Below are 16,475 nucleotides of genomic sequence, written 5' to 3'. Positions count from 1 at the left end.
GACACACTGACAGGATGTTCCACTGCGTTTGGGCAGTGCTGCAAAATGGAGGAGACAGACCAGTCCAAATCAGAGTCCAGCATATGGTCTGTCTCAGTGGGACATTAGGCCCTCAACCACAACACCCCCTTAAATGGGTTTTCCCCTGTAGTCCCAATCCACACCCACCCACACACACACACACACACAAAATGATGATCCACTTTCCTTTATAAAGGAATAGAAAACAGTCAAAACAAAACTAGGATTTTTTTATGGAAAGCAAGAGAGGGAGAGTCTCTATCTAGATCACCTCGGCTTTGTGGGTGTGCATCATCACAACAGTGTTAAACAGTGTGTTGAAACAGATAAACTGTGGACGTAACGTCATGTAAATTACCACCTCTTTCCAAAAGCCCAGACATGCTAAAACACTGAGATTAAGTGGTCAAATGGGGTGAATTAGATAAACATTACATCTTCTCTGGAGCACAATAAATATAACCTGGCTGTTGGAAACACTGAGTCAGAAGGAATAGCTACTTTGTAGCAAAAAAAAGGTCAGGTATACACACTGAAAAAATTTGCAGTAATTTAAACTTCAGCAATTTAAGCAATGTATAGAAGTCTATGTAAAACAGGACTTCTAATATGAAACAAAGAAAAGGGAATGTAAGACTTCAATGTGATTTTGTATTTACTTTAAAATATAGCCATTTATTTGCTGTTTTTTTTTTTTTTTTTAATAAAAAGCCAACTAGGGTGAGTTTGAATGACCTCTGTTACCCTCTAAAAGGAGGTTAAATGAATCTGTGAGGCCATCTAGTGGTGTCTGTCATACTGGCCCCATGTAAAGTTTAATAAATAAAAAAAAGCTGTAAAGAAGGGCAAAAACATAAATATATCCCAACATAAGCACCATTAATGATTAGATGTGCAGGTGAGAGTTCTGCACAAATATTGCAGTAATATAATAATAATAATACTTTTTGCCATGACCCTTTTTGAACATTGCATCATCATCATCATCATCATCATCATCATCATCTTTCACACATGCCCTCTTGTTTTTTGTGCCCTCTCATTCTCACACTCAGCAGTGGAGAGCCACCTGTCCTCTGGTCAATAGTCGGGGTCATGAGTTTAAGTGAAAACCAATCCTCTCACGGGAAGTAGCCTGAAATGTGAAGGCCTCTATTTAAAGCCTCTTGATAATGAGGAAGCACGAGTGGAATCTTGGAGCAATGTTCTGTCATCATAAACACAAACACACACAACTGTGTTAGATGTGTGTTCAGCTGTGACCGCTCTGCTGCCATGGTGTCACAGAAGTAAAAATGAAAAAAAGTTGTATGTGTGTTCTAAAGTAATAATGGTAAAAAAATATCATAAATAACATAAATAAAAATCTATGTTATGTAGTACAGTATAGTATGATTTTTTTTATTACCAGATGTTCAGTGTAATTCTTAGAAAATGTATTTTGGTAAATCCTTTGAAACAGCCTGCTGTGTCTTCTCTGTCACCCTGCCTGGTGTTTATTAATAAACCTAAACACTGAGGTAGTCATGGTCACACATAGCAGCACAGTGACTGAGACAGAGAGAGAGGAGAGAGGAGGCTGGGTCAACTGTCTTTAACCCCCTCCCCTACTTCTTTCAGCTCATGTGCACACACCGCTCCTGCTCATTCTTTGCCCCTCACTTAGTTTTGCTGGTTGGACCACAGATTGCTCATAATAATCCCATTAACAAATTCATAATCAGGCGACAGCACAGGGACAGGAGGAAACATAAGCTGAGAGGTAAGCTCAATTTAAACACATTAGCATTTATGTATGTCCTATTTTGTGTAATAGTAATTGAGTCCTTGGCATGTCATGTCATGGAGAGAGATATAAGAGAGATTTTAAGATGTAGCCACTTTTTCATAGAAGAAGAAAAATGAGAATGGTCAGTGTGGGCCAGTGTTTTCTTTGTGTGGTGGAGCTCTAAAGGAATGTGCTTTGTGCCACTGCCTGTCCTGCCCCAAGACAGCTGGTCAGTGTGCTGCTTTGGTCAGCCTTGCAAAGTCAAAACTTTACACACACGCATACACACAGCAGAAAATGTATAATCTGACCTAGTTTCTTATGCATCTTGAGGAGAGTCTACCCAGGAAACAGTGGCTATCCTGTTTTAGCAATACCAGTCTGATGACACTACTGGGTCAATTTGATCAATTTACTCTTTGGGAGTCTCTGGCCAGTCCTGGCAAACACTCAAAACGTAAAAATACACCAGGGGAAAGTGTGAATGCCCATCCATCGGCAGGCACAATGACATGTTATGATAATCTGCTTGTTAATGTAATCTGTGTAATGTTTCTTCAGATGAAAGCTGTTTATATTAGTAGTGTTGTGGTGATCATTTGAATACATGCTTAGGTGTCTGAGCATTGCTATGTAGTGAGCTGGTGCCCGGGCATCTAGCCTGAGGGGGCAGCTGTCAGTAGCTCTGCTAAGCTGTGCTCCACATGCCCACATGTGCTAATGACATCAGCATAGTTTACAAGTCTGACAAAAATATAAACCCAACACGTATGTTGCCATGACATTAGTGAAGACCGTGCAAGAGGATGCAAATGCTTTTAGCATCAGCTAGGATGTGTTCTGATGACTTCTACATCAATACAGGCTACACCAATGGATGACCTGGATGATAATATTTCACCTCCTGGGTTTGAGCCGCTCTTCATCCAAGAAGAGGAAGGGGCTCCTGGGCCAAGAGACCTACCTGATCTCACCTTTAAAGAAAAGCAGCTCAAACAATCCGTCCTGATGAAACCATACCTACAGGAGATGGATGACTTACTGAAGAGTTGCGAGGAGCTCACCGGTTTCCCCTTTGGCGCGCAATACTCAGAAAGCTACACCGAAACTAGTCTCAGAGAATCAAGTCACACTCAGAGCAAAGAGGATATATCTCCCCAAGCTTACCTGTCCACTAGCTACATCGACACACATATGGATGAAGCTGTGACAGAAAGCCGGTTACAAAGCGTGGGCACCATCATCAACAGGCGTGGAGCAGCAGCAGGAGAAATGCCTCTTACCTCTGCAGGTAAGAAGCTGAGTGAAACCATGGTGGAGTATGAAGGGCAGCTGTGGGGAATGCTGGCAATGCTGGAGAATTGCATGGAAGAATCTGGCATGGACTTTGAGCCACAAGACTGGGTTACAGATGCAAGCCAGGAGTATGTGCAAATCAGTAAGAATCAACATAGAGGTACTACACTGGTGCCTATTCAGCAAGAGAGGCCACTGAAGTCAGAGACTCAGCCAATGCAGCTAGAAACCGGTGAGGAAAAAGACGCTTCAATGGGAAAAGGGGTTTTAGGGCCTACAGAGAATGATCCAAAGTACTATGAAGGGGGTCACATGTTTAATGAAGGCACAGGAGGGACGAGGGGGGATAGAACTGGGCTTGACACTGAGTCACCAGCTGAAGAGCAATGTGAACTCAAAATGGACACTGTGGATTTGGAATCTGGTGTGAGTGAATTAGCAGATTTGGGGTCTCAGATGGACAGGTGCATAGAGGAGGCACAGCAGCTACAGAAAAGGAGGAGGGAGCTGCTGATGGAGGTGCTGCAGCTGCGAGGAGATAATGTGGAGGGAGAAAGGATAAGTGAAGACACAGAGGAGCACATTGATAGCAAAGTGGTCAAGCTGATGAGTGTACTCAATAGGGAAAAAGAGGGAAGAAGGGAGGAGAGAAAAAGGGAGATACAAAGCCTCAGAGAAGAGAGGGCAGAGGAGGAGAGGAGGATGTGGAAGGTGAATCTGGAGCGACAAGGGCTGCAAGAAGAGCTCAGAAAGTTGAAGAGGATGCTATTCGCAATGGCAAGGGACTGTGCTCACAGTCAGGCCAACCTGAACACCCAGCGCCGTGAGGTGGAGCTGCTGAGGAGAGAAGAGGTAAGAACGTGCTCAAGTAAAATCTTCAAATGTGTGTCACATTTTAAAAAAAACCTCTGTCTTCCAGGAGAAACTGAATTCTCTGATGCTACAGCTGACAGAAGAAGGCTGCCAGCTCAGATCAGCACACGAACAACAGCTCTCAGTCCTGCAAGCAGATCTTCATGCCCACAGCTCCAATCAGGCATCCAACACTCACAAGGAGCTGACCGAGTGCAGGAGGCACTCCTGTGGGGACATCCAGCAGTATCTGCAGGGTGGCCTGAGAGCACTGGAGGACAGGTGGTGACACAGTTTACTTCTGACGTGTGATGTTTTGTTTGAAAACCATGCCAAACTTTAAATGAGCTTCTTTTCCAGGTATGAGCCCATATTGCTGGCACTGCTGAAGAGAAGAGAAGCAGCAGGCAGCACTCTGGTAAAAGCCAAAGAGCAAGCGCAGGAGCTGAGGGCCCAGGTGATACCTCTTAGGGAGGAGATACAAAAGCTACAGCTGCAGAGGGCTTGTCTGGAGGAGAAGCTCAAACTAATTCAAATACAGAGAAGAGAGGACGTAGAGCAGTACAAGGTAAACAAGATGACAGACAGATGTGTAAAATGGGGAAGACAATAATAAGACCTCTGTTGCCTTTTAGGAGACAGTGTACTGTTTGGAGGAGAGCAGCAGATCCTTGAAGACCGAGTTAAACATTCAGAAGAGAAAAACCAAAGAGATGGAGGAGCTCAGAGAAAGCCTTAGCGAGCAATTACAGCTCTACAGGTAATGTATTTATTTACTATACTCTATAAACCAATTTAAAAGAATGAAAAATCTGCAACATAGTCATCTGTTTTCTTACAGGGCTGCCATTGAAGGACACAACCTGTGTGACCATGAGAAGACATAATTATGTTCTTGTAATTTTCTGTGCTTGATCATATTTATCTACAACATAGTGAACTCTAAAGGTTCAATGAATGCACTTTACATATACACAGGCACTTGTTTATAAATTGTTCAGCCTTTTTTGTAGAACAGTATACAGATGACCTAGACTGCAGTTAGTAAACGGTGTACGTTAGGAATAAAGGGCAACTGTTCCTCGTTATCCAAGTCTGACCGTTGAGTTAATGTCTGTCTCTGAAGAGCAGAGTGGGTTTCATGTGCATATAAGGGCAACCTGTCTGAAGAACTAAACAATGAGACAGAGTAATAGAGTGAGAGTGAGCTCGGACACAGTAGAGTACCAAGACACCACACCAGTCATAAAAAAAGAGTCTGAGAAGAATGCTGAGAAGGTACAGACTCTTTCAAAAAGAATTATTAGAGACTGTTGAAAACACATCCACAATTTGCTGATGACGCTGATGCTATAAATATACTGTACACCATTTACATGGAAATGCTAACAATACATGTAGTTAAACAAAAAAAATATTTGATTAAAGACATTTTTATTAAGAATGCATTCACTGTACAATTGAAAATCCACACAAAAACAAAACTACATGATGGTATTTAAATGATGTAGGACTAAAGGTAAGAGAAGGTGGAAAACAAATGGATTTCAAACACTAATGTTCTAATTTCATTCACAAAAGACAATCGGAGGACTGAAACCGTAAGAATGATACTTATCGTTTTTTTGCAGTGTTAGTGTTCAAAGAGGAGTCATTTAATCTGAGCAAGTTATTACGAATTATGAGCTGGCTGTCAATATTCTCACAACTGAAAATACTATAAATATATGTATTTTATTGTATGAAAAAAAGCAGTTAGTAAACTATTTCAGTGTACAAAGAAGAGCCAGTTTACAAAATTATATCTTTAGATGCATAGCAAAACACAACAGGGCAATTCTTCAGAAAAATAACTTCTCCAGTTTTACAGTCCTTTGCAACGAAGTCTCCCACTGGTAAAGATGAGCAGATAAGCTGAGCAATAAAGAGCTGAGGCGACAGTCGGTGATGAGGCAGATGTGTTATGATGCGGCTTCAGGGTCCGTGGCACCCTCAGGATCTTCATCATTGTATATGTTTTCAGCCTAAAAAAGGGAATTAGTGAGCTAGTGAATGAGCTGCACAGTCTAGTTGTCGGTCATCTATAAGTCAGCTGCATTCTCTAACATCACGTACAACCAGAGAAAATGAGGCAAAGTCTAAATTTATCACCTGACTAAATAGCTCACTGCAAGCTTCCCTGGTGTGTATTACAGTAAAACGTGTTTTAATAGCATTACAACATATGACAAAACATAGAGGAATGCTAAGCACAAGAGAGTTAGTATATTCACCATTCTGTCTCTTTAATCTCTTGCTTTGCCTTTACTCCAAATGTTAAATAAAAAAATATTCTTGAATGCATTTATCTTTGTAGTTGTTTACAGTAATGTAAAAAAATTCCATTGTGTGACTTATTCCTGTAATTGTATTGCTGCTTGGTCTGTAAGTGGTGAGAGATTCTTTGAGAGCAGTGCAGCCTGGTGATTGTGAATCTTCCAACAAGAAAATACTGTATAGTGTTTAGCAGCATGCATGTTTACTCTCTATAACTAACTACTAATTACTTTACCATTTGCCAGACTTGCATGATGTTGTCTTCAGACACAGAACATACAACCCAGGGCTCGTTAGGGTTCCAGGCAAAGTCAGAGATCTTGGCGGTGTGCCCTCCATGGATAAACTAGTAGAAATAAAAAAGCCATATTTGTTATGCATTAATGCAACATGATGCCAAAAAATATATATCACACTGCTGGGAGACTCACCAGTAGCTCAGGTGGTCCATCCTCTGCATCTTCCGGTGACTGCTCCTCTCCAATTTTACTAAAATGTATACATACATAAAGATCGTCACAAACAATGTTATAGTATGACTAAATACACAGAAAGTGCCATTGGTCATGAGGGATACGTGTTTTCATTACAAAATGGATCACGTGTTTGTATGGGTGAAACGTCTAGTTGTATACCTGAGGTCCCAGACATTCAGGCGACGGTCTGTCCCACTGGATGCCAATATGGTTTCATTATGGGGTGACCACTGGACCTAAAACAGCCAGTGAGGGAACTCAGATTACTTCAAATGAAAGCATACAGAATTAAAAGGCTTAATGCTGATGTCAGAGTGTTCCATTGATGCAAAACCATTATACTCAGAGTGCAAAAGGTATGTTGCTATCATTATCTTTAGAAAATTTAATCCTAGTAAATATCTTACCTGGAAAATCTCATCCTTGTGCGACTCAAAGGAATGCAGCTTCAGTTTCAGGTTTCTCAAGTCCCAAAGAGCCACAGTCTGTAAGCAGGAGAAAAATAATTGCACATACCTGTGAGACCTAGTTTATCTCTGCAATAACACTGCAGTGGCAAATCAGTTCCACAATCATTATTATTCTTTAAATGAAAGAGTTAGAACATGTGCATAATGTCAGAGTTACTCACAGTGAAAACTAACATATTGTATTACCTTGTCTGCTGAACCAGTGGCAAGAATGAACTCGCTGTAAGGGTTGAATGACAAACAGTTGACTTCTGCTGCATGTGCATCGACTGCATGGCTGGGCTTGGAAGTATTGTTGGAACGAGTGTCCCAGCTAAAGTGAAAAGAGTCAAGTGAAGGTCATGAATTATTTAAAAAAAAATGGCTGCATCTCAGCACTTTTTTCAGTTTCATCTGCCTGTTAGATTTAACACATTACTGATATTCTTACATCATAAGTTTCTGGTCATCTGCTACAGATCCAAATAGTGACTCATGAAGAAGGTGCCAGGAGACGTCTTCCACCACAGCAGTATGACCAGTGAAGATTGTTTTTGCATCTACTATCTTGCCCTCTTTCGGCGCAGCACTGATATCCCACAGACAAATCGTCTAGATAAGGAAATAATGATGCATTAGAATACTCATGTTTCAGATCCCTTATTCTACATATGCAATGCAAAAAACATACAAAATATAGGAAGATGCTTGATAAATTCTTAAAATATATAAAAAAACTCTCACATGGTCATCTGATGCACTCAGGAGACACCCAGAAAGGTTTGGATTCCAGGAGAGACCATAGCCTTCTTTTTGATGGCCTCTGAGACGCAGATCAGGATGGCACTCTCCAGAAACATCTTTGAACAAAATTTACGTGCTTTATTTTCACAGCTCATCACTTTCAGTGGGGTCTTGTATGGTGTGTGACTTATATACCTGGCTTGGAGGGATGCTTGGTGTAGTCAAACACCAGCACGTCTGAAGTGGGGGTCTTAGTGCCAATAATGCAGGGGTTCTGGGGCATGTATCGGGCTCGATTCACCTCACCTTCATGGTTGATCTTAATTTCTATCTCAATCTTGCCACTTACTGAGCCAAAGCCTCCAAACTCTTGAGGGAAACACAAGCAAATATGTTTGTAGTTTAAAACAAAGACAAAAGTCAAGTCTAGAAGAGTCTAAATTTTTAAAAGTTTTTTTTTCCCCCTGTACAAGTGACCAACCTCCTTTTTCGCTGTCATAATTGGAGGTATCAATCTGAGCATCATCATTAGGCAACTGAACACTTGCAATAACCAGGTGATTCTGCTCATCGGAAGTGTGAGTGCCCAACACCAGACGATGCACACTGTAATCCTTCCCCTCTGGCCTGAGAAAAAGATTTAAACATGTCATTATCACTGTGCAAGAGTGGTGGTTAGTATAAAGTCATGTAAAATTACCTGGAGACGTCAGGGAGCCACTGTACAGTGAGGCTTGGCCATTCTAAAGCATGGGTCATAACCAGGTCATACAGAAAGGGAGTGTTTTTCTTCCATATCTTGTACTCCTCGTTGATTACCCTCTCCTCCACTGCATCGTCATAGGCACCAGCTAGACGTGTAAAAAAATGATAAATGAGTAACTACACATCACTTGTAATGTCTGTATACCAAACAGTACTGTTACTACCGTGAAAACGGCGTCCAGCATGTAAAATTTGGAGTGAAACATTAAAATACGTTACAATTAGATTAGGTTGCTACAGCATTAGCATGCCCATATTATGACCGGCACGTTAGCGAACATTCGCGAATAAAAACACTAAAGAGACAGTAACTGAACACTAAAACCGAGAGTGGACTATTTTGATTGACAAATATTAGCACAAGTGCTACAACCGTCTGCATTAGCTTATACCCGAAGTAGCATGGTAGCTAGCTACAATGTCAGATAACATCGTTATTAATTGCTTGCTCGATTAAAAAGATCTTCACATTACCTTCCTTATCCGCCATTGTGTATCCGGTATAATACAGAGACTGAAGGTTAACTTTGATATGGAGCCAATAATCCTCTTCCCAGACCGTCCTGTGGAGTATCAGCCAACCTCCGGTGCTGTTATACCATAGTATTGACAATGCTAAGCTAACAGCTGTCTGAGCAGCGGAGACGTGGTTACATTCGCGCGCTCAGAGCAAGACTGAGAGTCTTCTTTCCACCAATCACAGCCCAAGAGCTGGTCACGTGGTAACCAAAAGCAGAGGCGCGTTATACTTACACTCATACACTCGTACTATTGTTTTTACACAAACAAGCAACTCCTGAAACAAAGCTACACTTTATTTAAAATAAGTGTATACAGCATAGTTTTAATTTGATCGCATAGCGTTCAGGCCTCTTGTTTGTCAACGAGCTATTCTCCTTGATGCTTTATTGTTTAAACATAGAATTACGTTTAGTTTGTTTTGCCCGTGAATCCATCGAATTCTACTATAGGAATATAAGAATGGAAAAATGGCAACAATAGTTCGCTATTTAGCTATTGGTCAATGTTGATACAGCCCCTTTAGTATTGGACTTTATAATTGGACAGATGGAATAAACTAATTTCTCATTGGCTAATGTTGGCGCGGGTAGTTATAAAGCTAAAAGGGAGGCTTGCTAACCTATGGCGTGCAGAGAAAACACAAGCAGCAGTCAGAATGTCAACGGCTGATATGTCCGGTGTGCTCGACATACTCCGGTCACTTTACCGGCATATACAAACTTTGGAGGAGTTTGCGAACGGCATTGTTTTCAGAGAGGGACAGAAAGCAGCTCTTGTTGAGCAGTCAGACACAGGCCGGTTTAAATCATTTGTTAGGAGCGTTTTTGTGTGTTTTGACAAGGAGCTACAGCAGATACCAAGCTGCAAACAGGTACACTTTACCTTATTAAAAAAATGACACGTGTAAGTTTTGTTGTAAAATCTTGAAACACTGCTAGCTGCCATGCTAATTCTTTGTAGCGTTGTAGTGTTAACGCTATCTCCTTTGAATACATTGCGAATGATTCACAGGTTTAAATCAAGTTTACTCTAAGCATAAAGACAAATACAATAGCGGTTAATAGTTGTGTCGTATGCACAATTTGTTTACAATTCTCGAGTCGACATATGTTGTCAGAAAAGAAGAACTTGCTTTAATATTAAATTATTACTAATTTAGTGTGATTTGGTCTCCACAGATCTGCACTCTGCCAGAACTTCTGGCCTTTGTCCTCAACACTCTGACAAGAAAAAGAAAAAAAAACGTCTTGGCACATGGCTATAATTTTATGTCCCTGGCAAAAGAGGATCGGGATGCAGACCATTTTAAATTCCAGGGAGATGTAACTCAAAGTGCTGCCTACATCCATGGCAGCGACCTGTGGAAAAAAGTCACAACACGTCTCGGCACAGACATCACAAGGTACCTGTTGGAGAGCTGCTCCGTTTTTGTTGCAGTTCCTCCCTCATGTGTTTTCCAGGTTTGTGGCATTCCAGTCTATGACAGGGTCTCCATGACAACCAACTCTAGTGGGTTTCATCTCCAGCGTCAATTAAGCACACAAAAACGTGCCCAGTTTGGAAGGCATCGCAAGGCAGTGACTTTAAGAAAGAAAAATGTGCTTCATTCTCTTTCTAGCAGCAAGAAGAAGAGAGGGAACGTAAGTGGAAAGAACAGGAAAAGAAAGAGGGAAACTGATCAAAAGGATGAGGAGAATGTAACTTCTGCAGGGAAGAGGAGGCGAGTATCACAGCAAGAACCACAAGTTTGCTATGAAGCAGTGGGGGAAGGACAGCCCATTGAAGCATCACGATCCATGAAAACTGAACATGGCATCAGTGGTTTCAAACAGCAAACGAGCATACCTCCTTTGGAGGGTGCTCCCAGTTGGAGATCAGGGATTTTTCCCCCTTTGCCCCCCTCACAAATTTTCATTCGGACACTAGGAATCCTTTACGGTGCCAGGGGTATGCGTAGCTTCCTTCTCAACAGGAAGAAGAAGACCGCTGATGGACCCAGAAGGCTACAAGGGAAAGATTTGATAAGAATAGTGTTTTTTGAAGGACAGCCATATTTAAATGGGCTAGAAAGGAAGCCAAAAAAACTCCCACGTCGATTCTTTAACATGGTCCCACTGTTTGGTCAGCTGTTACAACAGCACAGGAGGTGTTCCTACAGTGGAATACTGCAGAAAATGTGCCCAGTGTTCAATGATCACATCACAGGAGAGGGAGATTTAAACTCCCTCCTACCTCAACACTGTGCTCCTCACCGGGTCTACTTATTTGTCAGGGAATGCCTCTCTGTTGTGATCCCAAAAGAGCTGTGGGGTTCTGACCATAACAGACTTCATTTCTTTGCCCGGGTGAGGGGCTTCTTGTGCAGTGGCAAGTTTGAGAAGATCTCACTGTCTGAACTGATGTGGAAGATGAAAGTAAAAGACTGCGATTGGTTGAAGATCAGTAAGACAGGTGAGATTACTGATTGTTCTTTTTTCTTTGTGGTTGCAAAATGTATTTTGGCTAAGCTAACAAAATCACTGTTATCGCCAGGCCGGGTCCCACCCAGTGAGCTTTCATATCGGACACAGATCCTGGGTCAGTTCTTGGCTTGGCTTCTGGATGGTTATGTTGTAGGTCTCGTTAGAGCTTGTTTCTACGTCACGGAGAGTGTGGGGCAGAAGAATGCCATCAGGTTCTACAGACAGGAGGTCTGGGCCAAACTCCAGGATCTGGCTTTCAGGTACAAATAAAACTTACACTCAAAGGCACTTATTTATATTTTAATAGACACAAACTTTTAATATGTTTGTCATTTAGAGGTCACCTTTCCAAAGGCCAGATGAAAGAGTTGACTCCATCTCAGGTGGCATCACTCCCCAAAGGCACTGTCATCTCCCGCCTTCGCTTCATTCCAAAGACTGATGGCATGAGGCCCATTACACGGGTCATGGGAGCAGATGCCAAAACAAGGGTACACATACTCCCTATTGTACCAGATTTGTGTAGCATTAAATGCTGTGAATCTGTGAAGACCTATTTTCTCCTCTACAGCTCTACCAAAGGCGTGTCCGGGATTTACTGGATATACTGCGTGCCTGCGTGCGCTCCAATCCCTCCCTCCTGGGCTCCACTGTGTGGGGGATGACAGATATTCACAAAGTGTTGAGTTCTTTTGCACCAGCCCAGAAGGAAAAACCACAGCCCCTCTACTTTGTAAAGGTACATTCGGAAGACTAAATCTGTTTTTGTTTACACCTTCATGCATTAATTCTACATTTTCTCTCTGTTTAAGGTGGATGTGAGTGGAGCCTATGAGAGCCTGCCACATGACAAACTCATAGAGGTGATAGGCCAGGCTCTGTCACCTGTCCAGGACGAACTCTTCAGCATCCGACGCTATGCCAAGATTTGGTCAGATTCCCATGAAGGCCTGAAAAAGAGCTTTGTTAGACAGGTACCATTATACCAACAGATATGAGCATATATGTAGGCAGTATGTGTTGTTAGTCTAATTTTGGACAACACAGGCAGATTTTCTGGAGGACAACATGGGATCCACCAACATGAAGGGGTTTTTGATGTCACTGCAAAAAATGGGCAAAGTACATCACGCTATCCTGGTTGAGCAGGTGACCCTGACTTCCTCATTTGGTTTGATTTAGGGTTAAGAAAATTGTTAACTTATACATTTTACTGTGTTTCTTTGTCAAAGTTTTTCTGCTCAGATCTACATGGCAGAGAGGCTTTACAGTTCTTTACCCAAATGTTAACCAGCAGTGTTGTCCAGTATGGGAAGAAGTAAGCTAATTGCATACATACAATAAAAGTAATTTGAGCATTATTATAGATACAGTTTGACTAGTACAGTTTGGTCTTTTGTGTTGCAGGACCTACTATCAGTGCAGAGGGATTCCTCAGGGATCAGTTGTATCCAGTCTGCTCTGCTGCCTCTGCTATGGTCACATGGAAAAAGTCCTCTTCAAAGACATCACTGACAACAAAGGGTACAGCAGGCACCTCAGTCAACATCAGTTTGTGTAGATGTAATAGCACAATGGCAGCAGTAGAGGGCAGTCTTTCTGTAGCTGTACATCTTCACTCTTTACTGTAACAGATTTTTTTTCATTCTACTGTGTAGATGTTTGATGAGGCTGGTGGATGACTTCTTGTTGATCACTCCAGACCAACACAAAGCACTAAGTTTTCTCAAGTAGGACACAAACACATCAAGTCAAGTTTGTAAAAAATATGTTGTTATTTAATCTGACGTGTACATTATTTGTAGTGTCCTGCTAGCAGGAGTACCACAGTATGGTCTGGTGGTCAACCCACAAAAAGTTGTGGTCAACTTTCAAGTGTCAGAAAGCATGGACTCTTGTCCCGGCATTCGATTGCTGCCCCCTCGCTGTCTTTTCCCCTGGTGTGGACTGCTGTTGGACACACACTCCCTAGACATCTATAAAGACTATTCCAGGTAAAACATCCCTTCAGATAGTGAATGCTTCTACTCAGTCTAAACATGACGCTTTTATAAGTAGATAGATAGATAAATAGATACTTTATTGACCCTGACATATCACAATTTCCGTATTACCTTTTGATCTGTCACAGCTACGCAGGCCTGTCTCTGCGCTACAGCCTTACTCTGGGCTCTTCCCAGTCAGCTGGCCAGCAAATGAGGAGAAAACTGATGGCAATCCTCAGACTCAAATGCCATGCTTTGTTCTTGGATTTAAAGGTCAGTGAACAAAAATAAATTCAAAATCCTGTCATTTTATAACATTCATTCATTCATAATTTTTTGCTCAAAGGGTTGTACAATTCACAAAATTGTCAGAAATGAAACAAACTGTTTTATTTCTATGCATTTTGAACCCACTGATGTGCTAATTAAACAGTCAAGACAGGCAAAGATGTCCACTTTGGGGCTAAAGGTTAATGGGCTGAACCTCCTTTAAGAAATCATGCATTTTATGAGTAAAAACATTCCATATGTTCTGGCTGGAGTTGTAAATAACAGTGGACATGTCAAGAACTATGATACCTGAGTTTATGAATCACAACATTTGTCAAGTCAAGTCAAGTCAGCTTTATTGTCAACTCTGCTATATGTGCTGGACATACAGAGAATCGAAATGCGTTACTCTTCACTCTGCAACATATAACATGTAACTAAAAACTAAAGATAAATATAAAGTGTAAAAAAATTTACCTACAATGAGGCACACACAAAATACAAGGCACATAATGAAGGCACAATGCAGTAAGAGTGCAAAAGATGTATAGTGCAAGTCAGTGCAGTTGGCATTGACTGACATGTACTGTAAATGATCAGTAAAACTATAAAATGTGTGTCATAGATTTGACTTAATGTCTTTGCACCACTATGTAATAGATCTTTTCTTCTTAGACCAATTCCATTGAAGCTATCTACAAGAACTTTTACAAGCTGGTGCTGCTGCATGCATTCAGGTAGTATGCTTTTCCCCCTAGAAAAATCCAAGTGAGACACGTTTTTACATTTATACAAAAATTAAACTGAATACATTCAAGGCACATTGTAAGCAATTTATTTGCACTTGCCATTTTGAAAAACATGAGTAATAAACAAATCAGAAACTGCAAACATAATTCACTTCCACTTCTGCGTCTGCTCGCTGACCTCGACCTAATAAATGGGTTTGTAAAGATAATACTCTGATTAAAATAAGCTCAGGGATTGTTGTCAATCGATAGTTGCAGTGAGCTGAGAAATAATTGCGCTGCCTTTTATCTTAGAATGTCAATATTTGTTATATCTGTGTTTTCTTTTGTCACTCTGTTTTTTGTTTTTCTCGTTAGGTTCCATGTGTGTGCACAGAGTTTGCCCTTTGGTCAGACGGTTGCTAAGAACCCTGTCTACTTCATGCAGATGATATGGGACATGGCCCACTATGCCAATACCCTCATCAGGCACAGCAACAAAGGCAACATTTCCATTTCCTTCATCTGATAGAAAGATTAAGTGAAAAACCTGCTTTATAATTTTATGCTTTCTCTGTTGCCCTTTCTCCAGGGATGAGTTTAGGTAGTAAGGCCCAAATGGGTATTGTGCAATATGAAGCAGTGGAGCTGCTTTTCTGCCTTTCCTTCTTGTTGGTGCTGTCACAGCATCGTCCTGTTTATAAAGACCTGCTCCCACACCTGCACAAACGTATGTACTCCCATTCAACATCACTGTGTCATTTTTTTTTTAATGATGACCGTTACTGATGTGGTATGTTCATCCAGTAATTGTATAAAAATTGTATATTTATATATATTTTGTATTTCACTTCATGTAAAATGTAGTGTTGCAAGAAAAAAAGTTTTGACACTAAAAAATGAAAGATTTTAAAGGAATAGTTAGGTAAATGAAAAATATTTTTTTCCAATCGCATCTACATTAGATCCGTGATTTTTCATGTGTACAGGTTTTATTGCCTCTTCATCATATTGTACAGGTCAGGTGGATGAATTTTACAAGAAGGACAAAAACATGATTTTACTCTCTCACATCCTTTTTGACAGGGAAGCGCAGTCTGGAGCGGTGCCTGGGAGATCTCAGGCTGGCCAGAGTCCGACAGGCCACTAACAGCAGGACCCCAGTGGACTTCCTGGAAATCCAGATGTAACTAGCAGTGACAGTTCTCAACACAGCTAAAGAAACATGTAAGATATGGAAAGCTGAAAGATATAGATACATATTTTAAAGGTGGCTAATATCTGTCAAAATGAAGACAAATCCTCAAAGAGACTCACTGTGTTAAAATGAGGCATGTAGATTTATCTGATTTGTCAGTGTGCCAAGGCAATTACATGGGCTGTATCCAAACATACATTGTGAGCAAAACTACCTGAGAAAAACAGTCCTTAGTCCTCTGATATAAAACACTTATGTGATAAAGCCCAGTCATAAACACGTCTTGTAAACCAACAACAACCCAATCAATGAAGATGGATAATTGAAACTCATCCAGCTAGTGATGGAGTCGGTGTCATCCCACAGCCGCCTGTCTTTCTGGACTTTGATTTAGTCTTCATGGTAGGTTTCCACCAAGAAGACATGACGTCACCTGGACAATAATCAATGTAAAAAATGCACACAGCGATATTGTTAGCCATTACACCAAGAAGACACTTTTTAACAAAGTGATGTGTTTAAAATTGCATCATGTCATGTACAGTAATATAAATCAAAACATAGTTTGTGTTTCAGGATATTATATTGTAATTCACTTCACAAAGTACATACATACATACAAT

The 16,475-nt window shown here is 41.0% G+C and overlaps 3 protein-coding genes across 3 annotated transcripts; 2 read left to right on the top strand and 1 right to left on the bottom strand.

Moving 5' to 3' along the window:
* Nucleotides 1-1,653: 1,653 nt before the first annotated feature.
* On the top strand, nt 1,654-5,025 carry sync (syncoilin, intermediate filament protein). The gene is made up of 6 exons (XM_028399115.1): nt 1,654-1,783; nt 2,654-3,937; nt 4,005-4,219; nt 4,298-4,505; nt 4,573-4,697; nt 4,779-5,025. Exons 2-6 carry the CDS (start codon nt 2,663-2,665, stop codon nt 4,822-4,824), a joined length of 1,869 nt encoding a protein of 622 aa, XP_028254916.1. The 5' UTR covers nt 1,654-1,783; nt 2,654-2,662; the 3' UTR covers nt 4,825-5,025.
* A 329-nt stretch (nt 5,026-5,354) lies between these two features.
* rbbp4 (retinoblastoma binding protein 4) lies at nt 5,355-9,347 on the bottom strand. Its single transcript, XM_028399116.1, has 12 exons — nt 9,162-9,347; nt 8,623-8,773; nt 8,404-8,549; nt 8,118-8,291; nt 7,923-8,038; nt 7,630-7,790; nt 7,386-7,512; nt 7,137-7,214; nt 6,889-6,965; nt 6,685-6,742; nt 6,489-6,599; nt 5,355-5,961 (listed from the first exon to the last, which is right to left on the bottom strand). Exons 1-12 carry the CDS (start codon nt 9,175-9,177, stop codon nt 5,899-5,901), a joined length of 1,278 nt encoding a protein of 425 aa, XP_028254917.1. The 5' UTR covers nt 9,178-9,347; the 3' UTR covers nt 5,355-5,898.
* Nucleotides 9,348-9,829: 482 nt separating this feature from the next.
* LOC114451485 (telomerase reverse transcriptase-like) lies at nt 9,830-16,279 on the top strand. The gene is made up of 16 exons (XM_028430120.1): nt 9,830-10,080; nt 10,388-11,660; nt 11,742-11,931; nt 12,009-12,162; nt 12,243-12,410; nt 12,484-12,645; nt 12,719-12,820; nt 12,904-12,989; nt 13,079-13,195; nt 13,330-13,401; nt 13,477-13,665; nt 13,803-13,929; nt 14,602-14,663; nt 15,033-15,157; nt 15,247-15,384; nt 15,741-16,279. The coding sequence occupies exons 1-16, from the start codon at nt 9,865-9,867 to the stop codon at nt 15,842-15,844; spliced, it is 3,285 nt and encodes a 1,094-aa protein (XP_028285921.1). The 5' UTR covers nt 9,830-9,864; the 3' UTR covers nt 15,845-16,279.
* Nucleotides 16,280-16,475: the final 196 nt, after the last annotated feature.

The sequence above is a fragment of the Parambassis ranga genome, chromosome 2 (genome assembly GCF_900634625.1).
Source record: "Parambassis ranga chromosome 2, fParRan2.1, whole genome shotgun sequence".
Lineage (NCBI taxonomy): Eukaryota > Metazoa > Chordata > Actinopteri > Ambassidae > Parambassis > Parambassis ranga.
This window is presented reverse-complemented; position numbering and strand designations above follow the sequence as displayed.